The sequence below is a fragment of the Trachinotus anak genome, unplaced genomic scaffold, assembly GCF_046630095.1.
Source record: "Trachinotus anak isolate AG129_WGS33_773 ecotype Australia unplaced genomic scaffold, CSIRO_AGI_Tana_v1 ptg000012l, whole genome shotgun sequence".
Taxonomy (NCBI): domain Eukaryota; kingdom Metazoa; phylum Chordata; class Actinopteri; order Carangiformes; family Carangidae; genus Trachinotus; species Trachinotus anak.
The window spans coordinates 21,821,928-21,846,969 of NW_027273863.1; the positions used below are offsets into that span (position 1 = coordinate 21,821,928).

Here is a 25,042-nt window from a genome sequence, read left to right on the forward strand (position 1 = left end):
CATCAATAAATAAACATGCAGCAGGGAGCAGTGACACATAGTGTGTGATGTGGATTCTTGCAGCGAGGGTCTTTAAATAATCGTGAAATGAATCTGATCTCATTAGCAGTCATGTAATTAAAACACTGCACACTGAGAACTACCAGCTTCATCAATACTGCACCTCTGTTTATCTCAGCCTCATCAGTTCAACTTCTACAAGTCTAATTCTGTATTTAACCTCTGAGTCCCTGTGTCGATCTACAGGCAGATAAAACAATGAAAATCCATCACTTATTATCAGGTTTTATCCGTCTGTAAATATTACGCACTGTATGTCACTTAATATCAGTAAACACACTGCGAAGGGAAAACAAAGCCAAGCTACAATCACTGATGAGATTGGTCGAAGGCAGCAGCAGCAGCAGGGAAATCAGGTGAATATTGATTGGATGAATGTGTTTATCCAATAATCCGCTCTGAATAGCCAGCAGGTCACCACCATCAGCCTAAACCTGCATGTGTTTACCTCTGAATTATCGGCACAGTGTAGTGGAATAAGCCTAATGGACTTTTAGATTGAAATGGAAATGTGCTGGTATTTATTCTCAGACTGGTTTGGTAGTGGATGTTTATAGTAAACATCCACTCTGACTCTGCTCCGACTTGATTTGAGAAGAGCAGTGACTTTAGCAGCATCCAGAAACCAAAACATAGTCACAGGTTTGATCCTGGTGCATCCTTCTGCAGCACTATGTTCTGTCAGAATCTATTAGTAAGACACTAAACCCTGAACACACCAGCTGAGCATCAGCTAAATCTGAAATGAGGCAATGTTACGCATGTGATTGGCCATCAACACAAATAATTAAGAAACACCAACACTGCTGGTTTGGCTTCAATGGACCAATTTATAATTTAATTGCAAATAAGGCCTCCTATAAATATTTGGATACTATCTTCAAACAAAGCAGTGCTGGATGTAATTGTTCATAATTTTAGTTTTTGTTTCTGCTGCTGTCCCTTGCGAGAAGTGGTTGTGGCTCAGCTGAAAAAAGGTGATGTTACGTACTTTTAAACACAAATCAAACATTGTAAATATTAGAATTAACATCTGATGACAGTTGTGGGGCTGTTTGGGGTTTTTAACTGTGATTGTTGCATATTTAGTGATATATATTTTAGCTTATAAAGAAACACTGAAGTGTGTAGGGGCTTCAGATGTAATTACTTTACATACTGTCTGGAAATATAATCTACAACAACCTCAAACCAAACCAAAACCAAACTTTTAGATAGAAACATTGGAGTAAATGTCAAACATTTTCTCTGAAATGTAGTGAAATTAATTTAACTTCAAAGTAAATAGAAATACCTATTGTATTCCATGTATTCAGCATTGCACTTCCATCATCAGTAATAATGTTTTTATAGAGGACTTCTCCACTCCCCATGTTTATAACTAAAGCTTTCCCTTAAAAACTCAGTTTCTAAACCCAAGACAAGATGCATGGGTCAAGTAATTTGACAAAACTCCTTCCAGAGCCACAGAGGAAATGATTTAACTGTTTTTACAGCCTGTGTTGTTTTCCTCATGACTATTAAAAAAATCTCTATGTGAGTGCTGAACCAAATGTTCATTTTCTATGTTTGGGCTTTTTGTGTGACTGTTGCAGGATTACTATGTACAATGCACAGTTTATCCATGAGCACAAAACCCACTCCCCGTAGACACTCTGTATGTACAACAAAATATTGAGTTATTTGGATTCACAGCTCTCAGCACTGGCTTATTTCAATTCATAAACCATCTTTACCAAATGCATTGTATTTATAAGGCTTGATTTGCAAGGCGAACTGTTCCATAGTATGAATCATCGCTGTGTTGATATGTATAAATTTATAAGCCATATATCACTGTACACTGTATTTATGGGAGATAATCCTGCCTTGCTTTATTAGGCACTGAATTCCATTGTTTTGATTAATAAGCTATGTTATTGCCTTGCATGAATTCATAATCCACTGTATTGTTCATTTTCCAATTCATTTATTGCTGTTTGTATTGTAGGTGCTAAAAAAAATCCATACACAGCAATTTTGAGTGAGCAGGCGATGAATGCAGAAATTGCTTCTTTTGTTGAGGTTTATTATCTATTGTTTTGCCTTGTTTGGATAGTTAAGCCTTTGTATTTTTGTGCTGCATCGCTATCTACCAACTGCTGTGCTCATACTCTTCTTCTCGTCTCTGGTGTAGATGTTGCACTTCCTTTGATCTTTGCTTTACCTGTCTGTGGAAAAGCAGCAGTATTGATGTCAGATGATTCTGTAATACATAATGTAAGCAGTATCCGGACAAGTCGTCTGTGGTGACTGATGAGCTTTTGTTTGCTCCTCGAGCCCTCTTCACTGTGCCATAAAACACAGTTCAGATACATAATTAAAAAACTGCTGTGTCAAGGTTTCTTTTGATTTCAACATCACTAACCTTTCATATTACAGATTAGACACTGAATAAATAGTTCAAGGTTAACTGGAATCGCTGCAGTATCTGTATTGATTCACACACTGATGTTTTCTTCACTTTTCATGTGAGTAACATTGGCAAACCTCACTGTACATACACAACTCAGCTCATCCTAAACTGTTTTATCTCTATTATGAGACGATATCTTCTCAGAGCTGAGGCTGTACTGTCAGTTATGTGACTGAGTTTATAATTAATTCTGACTACATCTGCGCTCCAAGTTTGTTGGTGGGACTAGCACATGCATCACCCTGATGCTCACTTTGATCTCCATTTCACTAATTGTTCTCTCCTCAGTCCTGTGTGGTCCCATATGTGCACTGGTACAGAATATGCAGATCTCACATAGCAAGACTTGAATTGTCTTGTTAGAGCTGACAAGAGCTGCTGGATGAGGAGCTTGAAGGTCTGTTCAAAGTTCTGCTCCTTTGGTCAGAGGTGGAGTTTATCTGGATTCTTTGATGTTTTCTTTGATCTCCTCGTCCTAAATCTCTCATTATGCTCCTTTAAGTGTTTCTTGTAAGCAGCGTCTCCATTTGATGTGGAGAGACTGTAATCCTTGTTAGAGCTTAGGTTTTACAGCAGGATATCCTCCCTGCTTGAAGGGTTTGTTCTCGAACAACTTTTTTCCTGCTTTTGTTTTGTAGCTTTGATCAGAGGTGGTGGTCCTCAGGGGTGTGTCTTTGGTCCCTGCTAGAATCACCTCTTTCATATAAACAACCATGGTGAAGAACAGTTTGCCTTAGTGATAAAGGTTTCCTGAAGTGAGAGGAGTTATTTTGTACATGCAGGATTTCTGAAGCAACAGTCCAGGTCACTTCATAGATTGACTGGAATATGCGACCGGCAGTGGGAGCGCCTCAAAAGCATGATGGGCACGAAACTCTCCTGGTTGAATTTTGAGTACAAAATATGAGAAAACCGTGTTAAAAGAATACATGGTTCTTTAGTAGAAAGCCTGCAGTAAAAGCCTGTGGATGTAGAAATGTAAGGGGAGAAGAACTACAACTCTTAAGGTGCACTTTGGTAAGAAATGTCCAATTGGGCTTAAAATTTTGTTGCGTTCGCCACTAACCGTGAACCAACAGCTCTTATTCACATGTCTGACTGGCTTTGTCTCCATGGCAACAACATCTGAGACTCCTGCTTATAATAGCATTGAGAGCCACACCAAACACATGGCCATGGCTAAACTTTATTACTGTTAAACTAAATTACTTTTAATAATTTTTCCATTGCAGCTCCCAGTTTGCAAATTTTCAACGGATTAATGAATGAATGAATGAAACGAAACTCGACATTTAATAAATCCAGTGGACTATGAACTTGTTCTTTGTTAAACCAGATGATGATGTTATCCTAAACATAAACAAGTGCTGTGTGTGTGTCTACACATAACCACAAAAAGGTTAACAATGTCTTTTTCACTACAAGTGGATATTGTACACTTGATATTTTAGCAGAAAGTAAATACATAGTCTGTGAACATTTTACTGATACATTCTCTATCAACAAATTTTGGTTTGCCAAATACATAAATTAATAATATTTTCTCATTACGTAAATAGAAAATGTAATCTAGTAACAATTACATTTCCTTCAAAGCATGTGTATAAAACTCATTTCTAGGAGACAGGGCTGCTTTAAGATATCTTAAATATCAAATCACTTATTTAATGTCAATATATTTCTGGTTTGTCATGAGCTTGTTCCACACTGAAATACACCATACACCAAAGGCAATTACATAGGAAATGCAAGCTGTGCCTTAATCAGGAAAGGTCACATTATTAGAGCGCACATGAGGGCGGTCAGTGTGTCAACCCTATAAATGATTCTTTAACAATAAATGATTCCAAGGAGGACAAGTAAGGCTTTCAGTAAGACTGAATATTACTCTTCATTTGTTTTGTCCAAGGAAACGTTGAGGCAAGTTTCATCTCCTGTGTTGCTCAGCTGGTTCAATAATACATGGATCAAATCAGAGAAAAGGCCTAGAGAAGTCTAACAGAGCTCAATGATTTGCTGGTGTGAAAAGCTGCTGCTGCTCAACAATAGGGAGTTGTCACCTTCAAACTGTAAAAGCAAAAAGTTGCAGGATTTGTGATCTGAGCACAACAACTTTCAGTCTGTGATCTTTGCAGAAAAAGGAGGTTGTCATGTTTGATGTAAGCGAACAATAGGTGACCATGTTACATCTCAGAGAGAATGTAAAATGTGGAGCACGGAGTGAGAACTGAAGTATTGAAGAATACTGAAGTGAGCGTGTGCGGTGGGTCCTGTTAGACAGACAGCTGATGAAAGGTATGTCCCCAAAACCGTTTTTCACCTTCAGCTTGTTGCCTCCCTGCTTTTTCATCTTTTCGTTTCATAAGAAGAGTGTTGGCAGTTTGGTGCTTCAGGGGGAGCAGAGGTGACGTGTGGATCTGCTGTAGATGACAGGAGGAGGAGGAATAAAAAAACCACAGAGAAAGAAAACATAAGGGAAAAAAAAAGCACAAAAAAAAGAGAAGGCCTGGCATGAGCAGGACAGAGTGCGTGCCATGGTTCCAGAGGATGTCTCAATTTTGACTGAAGTGTTTCGTCACCTACTGGGTGGATTAGCATGAAATCAGGTAGAGATATTCATGGTCCCCAGAGGATGAATCTCTGTGACTTCATTGACTGGTTGAGTTTTCCAGTAGCACCAGCAGCTGACCGAAGAAGAGTTTTCACTAATTGAGGGAAATATCTCATCATCAACTCAATAGATTGGGACATATTTTAGGTCAGACATTCATGATCCTCAGAGGATGAATCTCAATAACTTTCACAATACTCAAATTTTTCCTCTAGTGCTATAATCAAGTCAAAAATGTAGCTTGTCCACTACTTCGGTTTACCAAATACCTACAAAAGTAATGACAATCAATGTTCATTGCACTTTGTGCTTAGTGCTAATAAACAAATGCTAGCTTTTTTAGCATGCTAACATCAGCATTTAGCTCAAAGCAACACTGTACTTGCAGCCTCGCAGGTATGTTGGCTGTAGACTTTGTCTTTCTCATTAAGAATGGGCATTGTGAAAATACCACCGTTGATGACACAGTTTTCCCGTGCTGATAGTCTGTTAACAATAGATGTCTAAAATGTAAATGTAATCCTAATGTCATGCAATGTTTTGACATTGTCAGGAGGCACAGCGTCCAGGCAGAAGGGTTTCCGGGGCTGTATCCGCTCTCTACAGCTGAACGGCGTCACCCTGGACCTGGAGGAGAGGGCGAAGATCACACCCGGGGTTCGACCCGGCTGCCCGGGTCACTGCAGCAGCTACGGCTCGCTCTGCCAGAACCAGGGTCGCTGTGTGGAGAAAGTCAACGGCTTCCACTGTGACTGTGGGCTGTCAGCCTACACCGGGGTCTTCTGCCACACAGGTACACCCGTATGAATATACATTAAGTGTTGTCTTCCTGTAGTTGGTGAGCCAACTAACCAAACAACAGAAATCAAACTTTCTGTTGTCTGGTGATGGGCAGGTAGTGTACAGTGGGTTTATCTGAGCTTTGATTGTAGGACACATGTTGATGAGAACGGTGTGACTGAGTAATTGTGTCACGTAACCAAAACAACAAGCTAAAAGAGGCTGAAAAGCTCCATAAACCTGCTGTTGGTGACGGATAAGAATTTGTTACTACACGAATTCTTTGACATCAAAAAATTATAAAATATTGACAAAATACTAATTTTCCCTCTTGATCTTCATGCATAACTGATTTGTGGCCCATTTCTTGCATCTCCATCACGTAGAAACTCTTTATCTGAGCTCACTGACAAACCTCTGACTCAAAATTGTAGACATGGTTTACTGCTGAACTCCAACCATGTCTGTCAAACTGTTATTACTTCAATAATCCAAACACCAGACTCGAGACAGCCGGTTCCTCTGACCACTGAAAGAGCAAAAGACTCAGCTCTGACGTGCACAACACAATGAATGTATGAAACTGATCACTACTGACATAGAATTCAACAACTTTGAAAGACAAAAGTACCAACTTTGTGCAGCCAAGGGGACTTTTGAAGGCCTAAAGATGGTAAAGTATTTTATATTCAACAGAGGGATTTTGGGTGGAGTACACTTGAATGGTGCCATCTGTGTTGACCTCTCTCTAGGAGCTGTCTAAACACTTTACAACACGCTGCACTGTGTCATTTCATGCTTCCATCCCCTCGACTCTGCTTCACATTTACTGTAGTTAGTTCATATATCTCACCAGCCAAGGTTACAGCTGTTTTGATTGTGTGTCAGCTTGTAGTTCCTTGAAGAGGAGAACAACGCAGGAACATTTCTGACTCCTAATGACTCTTTTAGAAAATGTAGGCATTAAAACTGTGAAGTTCATATGGGAATAGAAATAAAAGTGTGAGTAATGGCAGCCTCCATGTATGGGTTTGTATCTGCTGCTGATCAAAGGTTTGGTGCAGTCTGTCTAAAGTGTTGGTGTCTATTTTAGTCATTTGTTTGATGGTAACTCTGTGACAGTGCGTCATCATGTTGACCTTCAGGTCCTCCATGAGTTCAGTAACTTAAGTGAGTTCAGCCATCTCTGCTTTTTGACTCTCTTAACCCTCCTCCTACTAAATACTGATATCTACTGTACCTACTTATCTTCCCTGTCATGCTGATACACACTTGGTTTGTGATTTCATTGTGAGTCACAATAACTCCCTCTAACTACATTTAATATCTTAAAAATTAATCTGTGCTTCCTGTTTGAAAACTAAAGCAGGGACTCAGCACCTCTCCAGACTATTCCTGTAATTAGAAATGTCCAAAACATTTCAACCTGCTGCATTTATTTTGAGAACAGCTTTTTATGCTCTTGCTAACTGATGCAAACTTGTTTCAATGCCACAGCCTCCCTTGGAAGTTAATTAAGGTTTAAAAATATATGTATTTTACTATGTCTTGAAAATGAATCATTCTTTATTCTTTATTTAACACTTTTTTGCATGTACAACAAATATACAAGGGTTTCAAAGCAGAATGTGTTCATGTAGAGTAAAAAGAAAAGCCAAATTCTGTAATCCTGGTTAATGACAGAAGATTAATCAGTGACAATTTTGATAATTGAAGAATTGTTGAAGCCATTAAAAAGAATTTTTCTTCTTTTCTCTGTTTCTGGAACTGACTCTTGGACATAGTTCATTAAAATGTGCTCTGCCTTTTTGTCAGTATTGCTGTCATTCATTTTGAAATTTTATGGATTAAACAACTGCACAATTAATGGAAGAAAAAATGATCATAAGATTTAGTGTTTGGAAAGATGGCATCAAGGTGACCATGTTATAATCTTCCAGGCACTGCAGATGAAATGATGGCTAACTCTGGCACCTTTACAGCATTGTAATTAATGTGCATTGTCACTGCTCAACAAAGCAGCAAATAAATGGGCCGGGCTTCTCCAGGCTGCACATAAGCAAACGTGTTGTCTAGGATTGTTTCTTAACACCAGTGTCACACGGACATACTTTAAAATATGAAAAACTATTGAACCTCTGTTATTATAAGTATGTATTAATGAGTTTAAAATTATACATCAAGTTGTTTGTGATGTTTGAAAAATGTCTAAATGTCATTTAATGCCTCAGAATATTATCAAAATCTATAATTGGGATTATGTCATTTTTAGGGACTGCTGTAATAAAAAAATAAAAAACAAAAAATTGTTCATCAGCAAAATAATAAATAATCCTATTTGTTAAAAAAAAGCTATTTCTCTCCTTCCAGAGGTGTCGGCCATCTTTAAGTCAGGCACGTCAGTCAGCTATACGTTCAAGGAGCCGTACGAGTTTATCAGGAACAGCAGCGCCCTGCCGTCCTCCATCTACTCTGACATGACGCTGAGAGGAGAGAACGTCTCCCTGAGCTTCAGGACGAACCAGAGTCCGGCTCTGCTGCTCTACATCAGCTCCTACTACAGAGAGTACCTGGCCCTGCTCATCAACAAGCACGGTGAGGAGGACACAGGACTTTTATTTTGAAGGAGTTTGTTTGTTTGGTTGGTGTTCAGACCTTTGATTTGATTCCTCTTCCTAACGGCCTCCTCCTCTCTTTTTTTCCATTGTAGTTTTTATCTATTTTATAACTTTTGGAAGAACTTCTGGACTAAAAGTTTCTTCTTCTCTTTATCTACAAGTTTTGTGCTCAACTTTCCTCCTACTTTCTTCATCATCTATACAATTTTCCTCTTATTCTGTTTTTTTTTACTCATCCTTCCCTTAATTACTCCCTTTTGCTTTTTGTTCGCTCGTCTCTTTTTTTATCTACAGTTTTCAAACCTCAGATTATGAGTCTCTAGGAGAGTTTCCTTTTTATCTCACCTTGTCTTCCTCTCTCAACTTTTTCCAATGACTTTCCTCTCCTCACATCTCCTCCCAGCCTCTCATCTTAGCGCTCCTCCCCTCTCCATCTCACCCTCTCTCTCCCATTCCTGTCATCTTCTCATGATATCGACCTCTCCTCCTCCTCCTCTCCTCTCCTCTCTCCTTCCTCCTCGTCCTTTGCTCTGCAGCTTTACCAGATCTATCAGGATCTGTCAGACCTTTCCTCTCTCTGGATTCACCCCGTCAGCCTCTGCTGCCTTTTAATTTGTCCAGCTGGGCCGGCTATTATGTTTTGTCTGCGGCTGAAAAAGGCGTTCACTGGTTTTACCGGTGAGACCTGATGAGTGATGCTGAGGGAATAAAGGTTTGGTGGGATGTTAATGTGCTGCTGAATAAAACAGCAGAAAACTCATTGATGTGTTTTATAAACTTTTGAGTTTGGCTTTTAAGAGAAGGAGCAGGTACTTTGAATTTAGAATTACATTTTCACCATCCAGGAGTCTAATAAAACAGCACTTTGCGGCTAGATTAGCTGTAAATGGATTTTTCTGGTGTTAATGACTCAAAGCTGATGGACAGCAGAGCGCTGAGATTTCATGATGACCGTGGAGTTGTCAAGTAAAATGCTCCTAAACTGAAGTGTCCAATTAAATCCCTGAGGGCTTTGTGTTCCCCAGAGATGGCGTATTTCTTTTTTACCCTTTACTGCAGTTATACTTCTTCAGCCCAAACAAAACCCTTTTACTCAACGCCTCTTTTCAAGAGAAAATAAAGAGCAGCAGCAGGTATCTGCAGGTTCTTCTTTATGTTAGATTTATCAGTTTTTGTTTACAGTATTATAACACACACTGTGAAAAAATACTCTTGAAACACTTTTTCTTTTCCTTTAGCTACAAATCTGAAAGCATCACAAGGTTTTTGTTAATTTTGCACTTGAATATTAGGAGAATTATTTAGATTTACTTAGATCAGTTCTGTTATTGATAGGGAATTAGCTCTTATCCTCTAAATATAAAATACATTCTTAATTAATACAGCAACTGCCTCTTTAAAATATTCAGATTTATCTTTGAAGGATTAAAAATGTGTTTATGCTTTTATCTAAGATTACGAGGCACAGCAAGGCCAATTTCCGGAGAAGAAAACTTTAAAGAAAGTAGCATATTTGAAATGATGGTGATGTTTTAAGTTGAAATCATAAATCTGGATGTAATGTTTCCATTTTTGTGACATCTGAAATGTGACCTCATGGTTTCATGTGTGTTGTGTGTGTCTGTGTGTGTTGTGTGTTTAGATGAGCTGGAGGTGAGGTACAAGCTGGACAGCAGCAGAGAAGCTGAGGTGTTGAGGAGCAGAGTGAGGAGTCTGGCCAACGGACAACTACACACAGTTACCGTCAGGAGACTCACGGACTCTGTGTCTGTGCAGGTAATACATTATTCATACACTCTTTATATGTTATAATGTTATAATTTATGCATCAGTTACTAAAGGGCATTAACCAGTTTGGGGGAAAAAAGACAAAAAAGAAATTCTTGTGGCTTATTTGTTAGCAAACGGTTTACAGACATCCAAAAGACCAAAATAGTTTTTTTTCTGGCTTTCTGACAGAAGTAAATCTTTGGTTTGGTCTCCATCAGCTCAAAAAAAAAATCTGGCTTTTTCAGCTGCAGTTCACCATGTTCCACTTTCTTCACCAGCCTCCCATTAACTTTGCCTGTCTGCTGTGTGGTGCTCGGTGGGAAACATAAGCTCCACTTGTCTGAGATGATTTGCCAGAAACTGTCGCCGACAATGTTTGTGGAGAAACTATGAGCCAAAAGAAATAAGCTGCAAAGTCTGGTGTTAATTCTTCACATTACACAAAGTCACTTCCTTCAAGTGTGATGTGAAATATATTACATAATACAGATTTAAAGACAGGAACTGAACAGTCTTTATTACATAACCTCTCTAGGATGGACTACAGAGGCAGTTCCCTGTTCAGCATTTAGAAGCAGTGTATGAACATTTAATAAATGTTTCCAACAAACTATAATGTACCTGTTTGCAGACATTTTTAAATATGAATTAATCTACAATCTTTGTAAAAAGAAATCTTCTCCTATGAAGAGGGACTTTATATTACAGCTTTGTTTTATTATTGTCATTAATTAGCTGTTTATGCAGCCTCCACTTGTGGGTGGAGGAATTATAGTTGTGGACAAATGCATCAAAAAATATTTGCAGCTACATTATAATTTATTGTAAACCATGTATTAAATGTGTAAATACTTCTTATGAATGCTAAAGAGGGGGGCTTGAAAATTAAGTGCTGCCATATGTTTTTGGGCTTCACATCTGTTTTACTTCAACTTACAAATACACAGTCTGTCCTTTGTGCTGTGTGTTGGGCTGCGTATGCTGTAAAACTTTTTTTTTTTTTTGCTTTTGTATTTTGCTCTCTGCTTTCACTTTGCAGCTTGTGTAAACAACTTGTAAAGATGCTTAACATGGACTTTTTTTTCCATGTTTGCAAAATGAGTTGACTGTCTCAAGGGTAAATTCAAGGATGCACATACAGATGCAGACACAGGCAGTCCCATCTACCTCACTGTGTGCACTGCATGGTACAGTATTATGATATTCCCCTTTACTATAAAGCCTCAGTCAGCACTTTACTTTCAGTTCAGCCACCAGCAGCTGCTGTCCTGGATGCAGCCACAGCAGGGCACCAGGGACAGACTACACATTAAAACAGCTCCAGTTGAAATATGAAGCATCTTAATCATATCTGGATCTACTGAATCTCTTATCTTGTTAACAGCAGCCTCAGATGATAAATGAGGTTAACCTCATCTAACCAGGATCCAGCAGCCTGAACGTCTGTATAATTATCAACACAGTGAGATAAATAACAAGGTGACCTCATCTTGTATGGGTGCCGCCTCCTGATTCACTGTGTTGTGTGGCTCCAGTGAAATATGAGGTGCATTTCATCTTATCATTTTCCATGATACTGAATTGTTGTGGTGGCATAAGGTGGCATCTCAACAAAGATTTGAAAGATATCTCAGCAATCATTGACAATAGATTTATGTGAAACTGGTCCCCAAATTCAGGCCAGGATTTCATTTTCACATGTAAGATATCTACTCCTCCAAAGTTCGATTTTAAAATGTTGCACTTAGGAGCTTTGATGTTAGAAAACAAAATTCGGGGGAAATTAATTCAGGAAATGATTTTCTTCTTTCAGGTTAACCAGAACGCCAAAGAGGACTTCAACCTGACATCTGACGGAGAATTCAACGCTGTCAAGTCTCTGGTGTTGGGCAGAGTGCACGGTAAGTGAGAAGGTAGTAAAACTAAAAGCAGAGACAAGGCCTTTTTAGTTAGAGAGCACTCAGGCTTTAACTCATTTGAATAACAGCTCCGAGGAAAGGAAAGGTTGGAAGAGGAAAGGTTAAAGAAATACACGTATCTTCAGCTGTTTGCACCAAGACTGAAATATACTGCAAATTATCTGAAGAAGACAAAATGTAAGACCTACTTTTGCATGAAAGTGGATACACCCACATATGTTGGCATTTCATTATGTTTGTATTTCATTTCATAAGAGTTCAGGGTTTAGGATTAAGAGTCTAAAGTAACAGTGGAGTCCAGGAGGTCATATGGCTGCTGCAGGGACTGAATCTGTAATTTGAAGTACATCATACAACTGCTAAAAAGATTTAGGTGTGATTTTGTAGAAAGGCACAAAAACAACTTTGAACTTGATGATTTCTTTTTTTAATGTGAAACCAATGTAACTTAATGTTTGTGAATTTTTTGCATCTGTCCATATTTGAGTTGTACCGTATATGTTTATATTTGCCTCTGGCTGTTTTGGCGCCTTAGTGAGACTACATAACCGTAACAAATTTAGTGCATCTTGTAGTGTCGAAATTGTCCACTGAGGATTATTAAACACTATAATAACACTATTTTCATATTTTCATCATGAGTGAAAATCAGATAAACCAGTAGCACAAAATAATAATGCAAAATCCAGATAGAAATCTGATAAAAATGCTTATTTACTCCCTCAGCTTTTTACATATTTTACTCCAAGTACACTGGACCAATGCTGGTTTTATGTTATTTGTGAGAACAAAACTTGAAGCTTGGTGATTTGTAAATATCATGTGTAGCACCTTTCATTTTCTATCATAAGTAGTAGAGATAAATAAAGGAGAAAGAAATGATAGCCTCCTTTAAAAAACCATGGGACAAGTTGTTTAGCACCATAGTGTTAAACATATGCATATGTTTCAGAGCTAAACCAGGAGGACGCTCTCCTGTAACACACCTGCACAGATTTTAGGCCTGGGGAGAAGAATCCACCCCCTCTGAGAGGGTTAAACCACATCTACACTGAGCTTCTGTTTTAAGGCCTGGAAAGGGACGTGTAACAGATTCAGGGTGAGACAGTAATTGGCTCTGTCATGACTTATTCATGTTCTCTCTGAGCAGCTCCATCAGAGACAGACTCAGATTTAAGCTGTTAATAACATGAGGGGCTGAGAGGCCGCAGGCAGCAGTCACAGCTCACTGATGAGACAGAATCACAGCAATACACTGTCAATTTAAAAGGAAACAACCTGGCTATTAGTAGTAAAACATGAGTCGGGTATTTGAAATAGCCTTCACCAGATGCATCCATCAGATAATACCAAGTACTGACCATCAGAAAATTATTAATTTGCACAGACATAGAATATACCTCTAAGTGCTGATTCTTTTTAATCAAGTGGCCCTTTACTAGAATATTTGAACACATGTGCAGTGTACGAAAACATGCAGAAGTGTATGTTAGTGTCATGTGGTATTCTAAATTAAGTTTTCAAATATTTAGCAGTTCATTTTTTTTTTAGTTTTAGATGAATTCAGATTTTTGATTCAGTTCCACACATGCATGTATTTTAATTTATTCATTTCCTGGGATTTTTTGCTCTGCTGGTGCAAGGAAATGTAATTACTTGCATTTCTGTGCATAAAAAATGTCAAATTGTCCAAATCTTCTTTTTTTGGTACAAAATTGTCTTCAAACACCTTTATATGTGGAATTGTTAGATAGTTAAATACAGCACTTTTTACAACTAATTTTATTATAATATAATATCTATGAATCATGACAGGTGTACCACTCATTTTATGGAGGACCAATACAAATTCTCTCAACGTCTTTTGTCTTTTTGGGTGTTAATCCTCAGCTCAGTGTAGCACAGTGTGTTTTAACCCTGTCATGTCAGCATGTGACCGCTCCTCATCTCTGTCAAACCAGAGGAGGCAGAGAGTCAGATCAGGATCAGAAAAGCAGCAGGAAAGTAGTTTTTCTGTCGTTCCCTGCCAACCCCATCATCCATCAGCCTAACTAATGGACCCGGAAGGAATACAGAGAGACAGAGAGGGGGAGAGGTGATGGAGTGAGGAGTGGATCAGCTGAGAGGAGCTTGCAGGCTGCAGTAATGTTTCCTGCCGCTCTTGTCAACATGCAGATGTGTCCTGGTAAAACCAGTCACCTCTCAGTCATCTGACACCGATGCAGCCGGTTTCCACGGTAATGTCGGCTTTCACAACTGCTGTTTACACTGCTGTGAAGGAGTGGAGGTGAATGATGAAGGGATTTAAGTCAATAAAATGAACAGACACAGTGCGAGAGTGCACATCTGTCTCGTGGAGTGATAGATGGAGGCTGAACCACTGACAGTCAGCCGACTGTAATGAGGCTGTGTGAGGTTATGTGTGTGTGCTAATCATTAGAATCAATGTACTGTTGTCCTACTGTGATAACAGGATAGTGTGCAGCAGAGTCAATGTACCTGTCAGTGTATGACATGAATTGTTGAGCCGAGTCATCCTACATATTGAGTGCAGAAAGGTTAAAAGTTCAGCTCCCAGTCCAGATAAAGTAAGCTTCGTTTCTGAGCTCTGAGCGCAGTTAGCTAATCTGTGCTCTGGAAAATATTCCAGCTGTTGCAGATTTCTTTCTGTCATTACCTCCAAAAATGATTAATTATCTTAAAAATACAGTAGTTGTTATCTTACCAAGACATTGATGATAGATCAATACAACTCTCATGTCTATTCAGTAAATATGACACTAGTGTCAGTGGCCAGTTGGCATAGCTTAGCATAAAGACTGGAAATAGGGAGAAACAGCTAGCCCGGCCAGTAAATAGACTGGCAGGTAAACTCCCCCATAACACCACAATGTGTCATTTTTAAACATATGGACAAATTTAACAAACAACATGAGCTTAAAAGTCACTAGCTGGCAGAGTTTGTTATTTCAACATTTCCAGGCTAGTTTTTATGCTAAGCTAAGCTAATCACCTGCTGGCAGTGGCTATATATTTATTTGTCTTCTTGTCTCCTCTTGTTTGCAGTAATTGCAGTAATTAAACTTGTTTAAAGGTAAAATATTCTAACTGTTTTGCAGCAATAGATGTGACAAGAGAGAAGAAAGGCGTTTGAAAGCTGGATTACATGGTTGTCTCAAGAGAAAACTATCTGGCTTTGTTTATTTTAAGAATCAGACAGAGTTCTAAAACTACACAAGACAAAAACAAAACAGTTTTTTCTTTTGTTCTGTTGGCTTGGTTAAGACCTCCTCCTTGTTTTTCTCTCTTCAGATTCTGATGACTTGGATCCAGACCTGGCCAGGTTGGCGTCTCTCGGCTTTACTGGCTGTCTGTCAGTGGTCCACTTCAACTCCATCACTCCTCTGAAAGCTGCTCTGCTCCACCCAGACACCAGCCCTGTTGTCATCACTGGACCTTTAGTACAGTCCAACTGTGGTTCCTCGGCTTCGGCCAATCCCTACGCAGCAGAGAACACGCACCACCTGTCAGGTAAGGGGGGGTGGGGGTGTGGCTATGGACACCTGGATGCAAATAACGTCTATCTTATTAAAATGAACAGAAACTTAAACCTCCAATTTTTATGGTGATATATTGTTTGTTCAATTTACACATCCAGCAGGTACAAAGCAACATAATCATTCATTTAGAGTCATGTCTGTGTCCACCCTAAATATTTACTTGCTTTTTTGCACTCCATTAACTCCTAAGGGAAATATCTGGCTCTTTAGCTGTAATATGCTCCGCCGTGTTCACCAGCTGGTCTCTAACTGTGTCTGTCTGCTTTTTTAGAGCTTTTTGTTGCAGTGAGAGTGAACCGAGACAGTAAAGTTGCAGGCCAGGCAGCTAAGTAGTGCACTGACGCTCATGCTAAAGTTTTGTTTTCACAATGTCACTTGACACATAGTTATTATGAAAATATTGATTATAGCCTCTTTAAATAAAGTGACAACCTGCAGCCAGGGCGATCATTCCCACACAGAGGATATATAATCAAGCTGCCATGTGTGGTCTGCTGCAACTCGGAGGAGACAAGGTGCTTTTATACAGAATACACAGAGGGTGGGAGGTGAGGAGGAGATCAGTAGAGGCTCAACAGTAAATCTTTGCCCCAGCGTCCCCTAAAGTTAATCTGACCATGGCTGTAAAGTTGTTCGATTAAAGTATGGTCCTATTTTACATCCCCAAAATCTACTGGAAAGGACTGGTTCACTACAGAATGGAGTTATATTCCTGCATAAATATTTGACAGCATAGCTAACACGAGAAAAGCCAAAGGATATTCAGAGGCATGTTTTTGCCTTCTTATTTTAAATGTCACTGCTCTTTGTAAATGTTTCTGACCCTTTTTAACATTATGTTTAAGTAAATGTTTAATAAGAGGCTGGCTTAAAGGCTAACAAAAATGAAGACTGAAATTAAATGTTGAACTGCCACTCTGAGAATAATGTGTGCATAGAAATCAGTGAGCATATGTCACATCCTTTTTCCCCTCTGCTTCTGTGTATCTGTTCTTGGTGGAGGCTGCTTTTTCGAAGTGTATAATGGGCTCATTAAGTATGTACACCTTGTTGAGGACACTCCTGACAAAGTGCTTGATGAGATAATTAATGTGGACCATGGAGGGGAGTTTCCAGTGGCATTTCTTTCTTCCAGGACTGTTTTCATCCAGTTTCATGTTGTTGTAATATAGTTTATTTGGAGAGCTGCTGCTGTATTCCCTGTCTGCTCTGAATGATGATACTGTGATTGTGTCTCTAAATTTCTTTTCTTGTCTCTGACCTGTTTATTTTTTCTTATTTTTCCTCTTATTCCATCACGTTCGCACATTTTCTCTCTCATGTAATAATTTCTGCTTTTCTGTCTTTCTCCACAACATTTCTTCTTCTAATTCTTTGAACACTTTGTTTTTTTTATTCTTGCCTCTGTCTTTTTCCCTATTTTCCTCCTCTATCGTCCTTATTTTCTTTTCTTTTTTTTCTCTGTTTTTCTCTCTCTGCTGTAGACCAGTCTGGTTCAGTGGGTTCAGGTCAACCTTTAGTCAATGCCATCAGGACTGACTCGGCTCTGATTGGAGGTACTGAACTGTTTCACCATCTTTCACTGCACTGGAACCTGTGTCATCTTGTTTCACTATGTTTGTATTGGACTTCTCTCAGTCAGAGATTACACTCAATATTTCATTGATGACAGATATTCTGTCCAAAGCCAGCAAAGGTGATGTGATGGGCAAAAAATTCTATCAAAAGATAATAAAATTTTTGGCTCTTCTGCTGAGACAGATTGATTCAGGGTATAGATCGAATGGTTCCTACAGTATCAGGGTGTAGATAGGAAAAAAAAAAGTCAAATGTCATTTAAAACTGTCCATTAAATCTGACTTTGTGTCTCAGTGCACAAAGCACAGTTGAACTAATTAAACCTCTGCTGAATTGACTTGCTGATGGGGAAACTTTCACACTGTTATCTTCAAATGTGTGGACATTTTAAAACCAAAGTAATACAGTGCGAAATTAATTCAGCCTATATTGGAATTCCAATTAGAGGAAACTTTCTCTGGATAATGAAATGTGCAGAACGGACTCTTAATGTGTGAAATTCTGCTCGCTGTGTGTTAACGTTAGATTAGCCTCCACGAGAGCGACCAGGCCGCAGGGCAGAAGAACCGACATGCCCAGAGGAGGGAGCGATAGGCAGAAATCATGTAGCGACTTCACAGTTGTTTCACAAAGCTCTGTGACCAAAGTCCGCTGTGATAGATTTACTTTACAGAGAGTCAGTGTGTCAGTCAGCACAACAACAAGACTTTCCAGGATTCAGCAATATGGACACACATCAAAATGTCACAGCTGAGCTGCAATATGGATACACAATTAAACACATCAGTATTTTACATGTTTTAGCCCTTTTACCTTAATACTTAAAATGAACATTTTTATAGTCTGTGGTGTTTGTATGCTTTCAGTTTCCATTCTTCTTACTGAAGTGTGAAAAACAGTTTTTTATTCTTAAATTGCTTAAGTTAGACAATCTATCACGAAAAACAACATGTTTGATTTTCTTATTGACAAAGGTAAGTAACTGTTGTAACTTACTATTGTAACGTTCAGATGATTTGAATACTCGCAGGGTATTACTACAAAACCATAATGTGATCTGACAAAAATGAAAGCAGACAGTATGATCAGATTTAAATCCCAACAAACTGATTGTAATATAGTACAAAAATATCAACAAAACAATGATTTTTACAGATGATAGAATTAAAACACGTAAAAAAAAAAAAAAGAAAAAAAAAGTTCTAATATATTAAGCTAAACACTGGTTCTTCGTAAACCATATGTGTTTTGCAGAATGTAAAAATTTTAAGTTACCGTGTTTCAGCCCTTTTAAGTGATGCTGTTACATTTTTAAAAATAAATTTTTACTCTAAATGTACTTTACTATGGATAAAAACATGATTATCTTAGCTTAACACAAGAACTTCAAGAGAAAAAAGCTAATTTAGCCAAAGGATTTAAAAAAAACCTTCCCATGTCTCCAAAATTATCTTGTGTACATGTAGTGAACTGTTAGCCAGCAAGCTACCCAACAATACATCTAAGAGTCCAGCTGGGTTTTGATTAAGAGACAGCAAAGTGTGCAAAACTCACAAATACGGTAGTTATGTTAATGTTCAGCTGTTGCTATTCAAGAAATAGCATAACAGCCTAAGCTAACTGGTACCCTTTTCCCGCTGCTTCCAGTAGGTGTGCTAAGCTAGGCTAAGCACATCCCAGAGCTACCTGCTCTGGATGAGGAACCAGACCACAGATTATTACCCTTATTATGTACACCTAGCTAAAACAAATGCAGTCCAATACAACAGTGCTGCAATTAATCAACCTAATGCAGGTTATAATTTTCAGTTTTTGCTGTTTTAGAGAGGTTTGAGTAAACTGTATGATGGTGCTGTTAACAGAAATATCTCTCTGAACAAAAATGTCCCAATATGCCAGAGTAAATGTCCTCTTCCCTGCAGGTGTGATAGCGGTGGTGATCTTCGTGGTTGTGACTGGCCTGGCCATTACTGCCAGATTCCTCTACCGGAGAAAAGAGACGTATCGAAATCAGGAAGTGAAGGGAGTCAAGCAGGAGGACAGCCAAGATTTTCCTTTCAACAACCAGACTGACTCCCAGAACGTCTCCAGTGAAAGCCGAAAGGAGTATTTCATTTAACTGGACCTGATGAACTGGTGGGTTTTTGAGCTGATGGTGCAGGCTGGGGTGTCCTGCCACCCCTCAGGACTTCACACTGCACTCAGAGACACTTGAGACTACACTGGTAAAAGTGGCTCTACAAAATGTGGAAAGCAAAAAAAAAAAAGAACAATGCACACAGTGTTGTCTTTTACTGTATATATATGTATATATATATATATATATATATACTGAAACAGTGCTGGACTGGATATCCTTGTTTCAGAAATTTTAAATAGTGAAAAATGTAAATGTTGAAATAATGTCTACAGAAATCTCTAGCTACTGACACTCTGTCAGGCTGAAAGGTTTGAAAAGGGGAATTGATTTTGTTTTATGGATTCATTTAAAGTATTCAAACACAATTTAATTTCTTCATTGCGGTGAATCAGGGGACTTGGAATCATGACAGGAGTCATTTGGCTGATACACTTTTCTGTGAGGATGAATGGATGTTTACTTAATTGGAAGTGAAAATGTTTGACCCTTAATTAGGCCCTCAGGAAAAGTACTTCAGTAAGAGCTGGTGTTTGGTGGTTCGCCCGTGTGTATTGCCTTTTTGTTGTGTGCACTGCTTTGGGGGGATAACAGTATGCACTCTTTAGAGGCTGTGGAGCCCTGAAAATCTGCTTATGGGAAATCTGTGCGTGCTTTTACACTCGGAAAATTTGCAAGTATTGTCAGTGTCCCTGCAGCCGGCATACGCCCACCAAATGCTATGTCTTTTTGATGATTTTCCAACTCCAGTCAACACATGAATTAAATATGTTCATGAGTGAATTGCTTCCAGCAACATTGTGCCACCACAGAATATTGTTGTTAGCAAGTGGCATCTTCAAAGTCAACACAGTCTTACTCACTTCAGTCATGCACATCGCCATGAGCACATTGTGCATTTGTGCTGTTGGAGAAATGTTACACTGCAGTCTGGCAGCTACTGGATGAGAGACTTAGAGACTTTTATACAGAGGGGATTGATTTGGTACTTCATTTCCATTTTTATTATTTTTTCCCCTTCCTTTTACCGCCGGTCTTTCTTTTCTCTCGTAACATGAAAGCATAACAAAAACAGGGAACAAAACTACATGCATGAGCATTGAACTTTTTTAGTTTCCGACAGTTTCCAAGCTTTTAGAAACAGGTTGTTCACTCTAATAGAAACGTTTTCTCCTCCCTGCTGCATGCCGCCTGCTGGGAGCTTCCTCCCCCAGCTCTCTGAACAGTAAGGCTTTTAACACTGACAGCAGCACAGGCTCTGAAACACAGTAGCTGTCTGTCACCTCGTTCACTGCACGCAGAGACAGTTAATGTGTTTTTGAAATGCTAATCTGCTTCGGTCTGACAGGTGGATTGTGACTCGATAGAAAGCAGTGAGATGATGGGAATGAGACTGCGAGATAATCCAAGAGACTGAGTGTCAGGCGGACATGGATGTAATGAAAACACATTCTGATATTATCATTGAAAATGAAGCAAATCCTTCCATGTGTTAAATCAGCTCATGTGCTGCTGGTGGAGGGAAGCTGAGAAGCAGAAAGAGAATCGACAGCAGCTGTTTATCAAATGTTCACCACCGTCTCTCTACGAGACCCCAAAGCACAGATGGGATTTTAATGACAAAAGTTGCTAAAAATTCAAAGTGCATTATTCTTCACTTTATTTGTGTTTTCTTTTTTTCCCCCACCTCACGATCGCTGAGGCCACTGTCTCTGCCACATCCTTAATTCCAGAAACTTCATTCTTTGAAGAAGCAGCAGTGACTGTCCTCCATCCTGCAGCAGAACTGACTGCAGTGCAGCACTTGATTGCTAAGAGGACCTGAAATAGTAATCTTGACAAACGGATAATCTTGCAGATTGAGCACACCTGGAGGACACTGCATGAAAATACAGCAAAATAAAGACCTAGAAAAGAAGATCTGAATTTTTAAGTGTCCATATAATGTTAGCAGCAAGTCACTGATGTACAGTGATGTGTGCAAACCAGCAACGAAACATGTTTGACCTTAAACCTTGGTCTAATGTCACTGTGAGCAACAACTTTTTAGTTTTTTCAAATCATTTTCAAGCAACAGAACAAACATTTCACATCAGTTTTACATTTGAACTTGCTTTATTTGCACCTGTAACCTGAAGGTTTTGGTTAATTTTGCATTTAAAGGAGAAAAGGCCTAGTCACGCCAGAGAGTAACACATCAAAATGAATCCTCACGTCTTCATGAAATATTTGGGTCTAGAGGCTCAGTGAAGTAGGAACTACTCACAGGCCTAGTTGGTAAACTACTGTCGTTGATGACCGAACTGCTAACATGCTAGCCAGCCAGTACATGCTAGCATTAGTCAGTCACATTCATTTTCAGAGCTGCTTTCTGTTTTTTATGTACTGTGCTAATTACTGCCTCTCAGGACTGTATATCATTTTATTCGATAAAGAGCCAATAAAGAAGGGGAAAAAGATAGTCTTAGCCATTGTGGATCCTGGCAGGACTAGGCTTTCAGGCTGATGATATTCTGAAATTTGCTTGTTGTCATCAAATCCATGAAAAAGACTAAAACGCATTTGCCTGTGTGGCCAAAATGGTGTTTATATCATATTCCTCTGTTGTTACCTAAAAACAATAAACATGGGTGACATGATCCTCCATTACTGTGAACACGGGCACACTGCAGTTCGTTCTTAGTCAATCTCACATCATTGTCCCGCTGCTGAAAATACTTACTATAGCACCAACTGTGTATTAATCCACAGTTAGAAATAGTCCGCTACAAATGCATTATTTCCTCCTGTTTGAGTAACATTTGCTGTACTTACCAGTTTTTTGGGAAATTATTGTTTGTTTGTTTGTTTGTTTTTTATTAAATGAAACTATACTGTGTATTTGTGATCTGCTTTTAAATATTCTTTTAATTATAACTTCAGTGGGAACCAGTGGTTTAAGGACTGAGGCTACAGACATGTTAGGGATGTCAGATACCATGGAGATAACCAACACATTGCTGAATTTGGTCTTTTCATGGGATTTGTTTACTATGAGAAAATGTTGAATAACTTCAGCCTTATCCTTTTAGGAGTGAATATTTATGACTGAATATTTATGACTGACAGTGGTGTAGTTTCTCTCTGACAATGCACTGGTTTAAAGTTGAAATGTTGTCACAGTAACTGTAGTGTTGGTGAATAACAGTGATGTTGTGAGTGCGAGTGACCTGCCATAGAAATATGCAGATTCTACTCATATTCTGGTTGTTTGATTATCAACAAAATCCTGTAAGAAAATAAATAATCATACTTTAAAAAAAAAAAAATTTAGCCGGGAGTTTTTTCTTCTTAAAGATCAATCACCAACTGAGTAAATGTTAAGAAGAAACACTGAAGTCGTGCAGTTGGAGCCTGTGAACAAATTTGTTCCTACATTTACATGACTGAAGGACTCTGTAGAAAGCTGACACAAATCTCCACAACAAAATGAAAGAAATTAACATTTGTTGAAGTAAGAGTCTAAAAAAGAAAAAAAAAAAAAATTTAACCATTCATTGGTTTCTTTGTTTACAGTAACTGAAGCTGACACATAGCAAAGACTCCCCTTCAACGACCAGAACAATTTACATATATTTACATCTTTTATATTTGTTCCTTCAAACCGCATTGTGGGAGGATACACATCCTTCACCACTGACACTTCTGGTGGCTTTTAACATTCAGCAGATCAGACATGAGGGAAATATGTAGATCTGTGAAGCATCCAGGAGCAGAGGATGTCAGAGTGATTCTCTGCGAAGCCCCATTTAGCCCCTCTGCCTGTTTAAACATTCAGATGCCTGAGGTTACAAGATGATTCAGCTGCCTCAGATCAGTGATCCCTGTTTGATTCATTTAAATCTCAGCTTATTGGTTGTGATCAGAGACAAGATGTGCTGATGATCTTCAGCATCATCAGAGCTATCAAAGACTCAGCGAAGGAAACGCCAACATCTTAAGGAACAGCTAATCTCTGCGGCCAAGTAGAATTTGAATGTCATAAAAAATTCAGTCTCATCTGTAGACAGTGGAATGTACTGTTAAAATGTTTAATTAGAATGATAAATACCACTGCAGCATTTCTTCCACTCTGCTGTCTAATTGTACATTTGATAAACCTATGATGTACTGGGATGTAATGGTACGTTACATTGTAATGGTGGAAGCTATAGAGCGGCCTCTGTGTGGAGGTGACACTGCATTAACAGTACACCACAGAGGTCTGTGCTTTCTCCTTATTACATACTGTGTATTATGTGCACATCTTTAAACTACATTTACGTGCTAAAATGATCAGCATGGGCCACGTTATTTTTATTTTTTTATTTTTTTCACTGGTGCATATTTCCAGCCCCAGCACATCTAAACTCTGTAAACTCATGCATACTTTGATTATTTTTCAAAAATTTAATGCAAACATACAAATAATACATAAAGATGAAACAAACATGGAAAAAAATAAATAAAGCAATTTGTGAGATAATTAAAGAAATTATTGATTAGTAATCAATCTCAGAAATATAATAATAATAATGATTATAATGATTTTTAATAATAATGATTTTTTTTTCCTGGATACCTTTTATTTCAGTATATAAATTCTGTTACCCAAAACGTTTTATTTCAAAATGGCATTTTTCCCAATGACACTTTAATTGTATGTAAATTTTTAATGATTTTTCGAATTATATACAAGATATTTTTTATATTTACTTTCATTCATATAATTATTTTAGCTCATAATTTCCTTTTTTATTTAATATTAAACATTTAAACTCCATATAATGAAACGGCTATAGATTTTTATTTTCATATTTGTTATGTATTATACATTACGTCTTCCATATGTCATTGTTATTGCAGAATAACAAGTTATGCCTCAAAACATAATCTATCATGCAGACAACTCAACTTTTAATTGGGCGATTTGGGCCTCCGACCGCTAGGGGGCTTCTAAACATCTACCAATTGTGGCCGCATACTTTCTTTTTCTTTTTTCTCTCTTTTTAAATTTTAATTTTAATTTTAATTTTAATTGTAGTTTTTATTTTTATTTTAATTTTTATTTTTAATTTTTAATTTTAGTTTTTGTTTTTATTTTTAATTTTTATTTTTTGATTAGAAATATCAACCAATGAATGCAGAGTTACTTAATTTGCGTGTAAGAAACATTTTGTGATTGGCTCGCTGGCCTGTATCATGATGACGAGGCGGGGAAGACGACCGGTTGCGGAAGAAACAGTTAAACGGTGTTTAAAATATCTTTGAAAGCAAACGATTGAGCAGCAGAGAAGCAATGAGAAATACAAAAAAAGGAAAATGATACCAGAGAAACTAAAACTCGGATAAACATAAAGTTTATCTCGACTTTTTTTTTTTTTTTTTTCAAATGTCAGTTTGCTAGCATTAGCAAAGAGCCTGCTGAGGACGATGCTAACGTCAAGAGTAACGGCCGCCGCTAACGGCCGTTAGTCCCGCTGGACGTCATCACTATGATACAGGAAGAGATCTACAGCCCTGCGACAACCACCTG

General features: G+C 38.3%; 1 protein-coding gene across 6 annotated transcripts in view; it reads left to right on the forward strand.

The window, feature by feature from the left end:
* Positions 1-23,596, forward strand: part of LOC139628887 (contactin-associated protein-like 4) — a 156,675-nt gene extending 133,079 nt beyond the window's left edge. For 2 of the 6 annotated variants that reach the window (XM_071491037.1, XM_071491034.1), the window contains 7 exons: positions 5,680-5,919; positions 8,277-8,501; positions 10,167-10,300; positions 12,108-12,195; positions 15,526-15,744; positions 17,258-17,329; positions 19,274-23,592. In XM_071491037.1, coding sequence (XP_071347138.1) covers positions 5,680-5,919; positions 8,277-8,501; positions 10,167-10,300; positions 12,108-12,195; positions 15,526-15,744; positions 17,258-17,329; positions 19,274-19,470 — 1,175 coding nt within the window. In that variant the 3' untranslated portion in view covers positions 19,471-23,592. Of the gene's footprint in view, positions 1-5,679; positions 5,920-8,276; positions 8,502-10,166; positions 10,301-12,107; positions 12,196-15,525; positions 15,745-17,257; positions 17,330-19,273 lie in introns of all 6 variants that reach the window. The other 4 variants (XM_071491033.1, XM_071491035.1, XM_071491032.1 and 1 more) reach the window with 4 other exon arrangements.
* Positions 23,597-25,042: the final 1,446 nt, after the last annotated feature.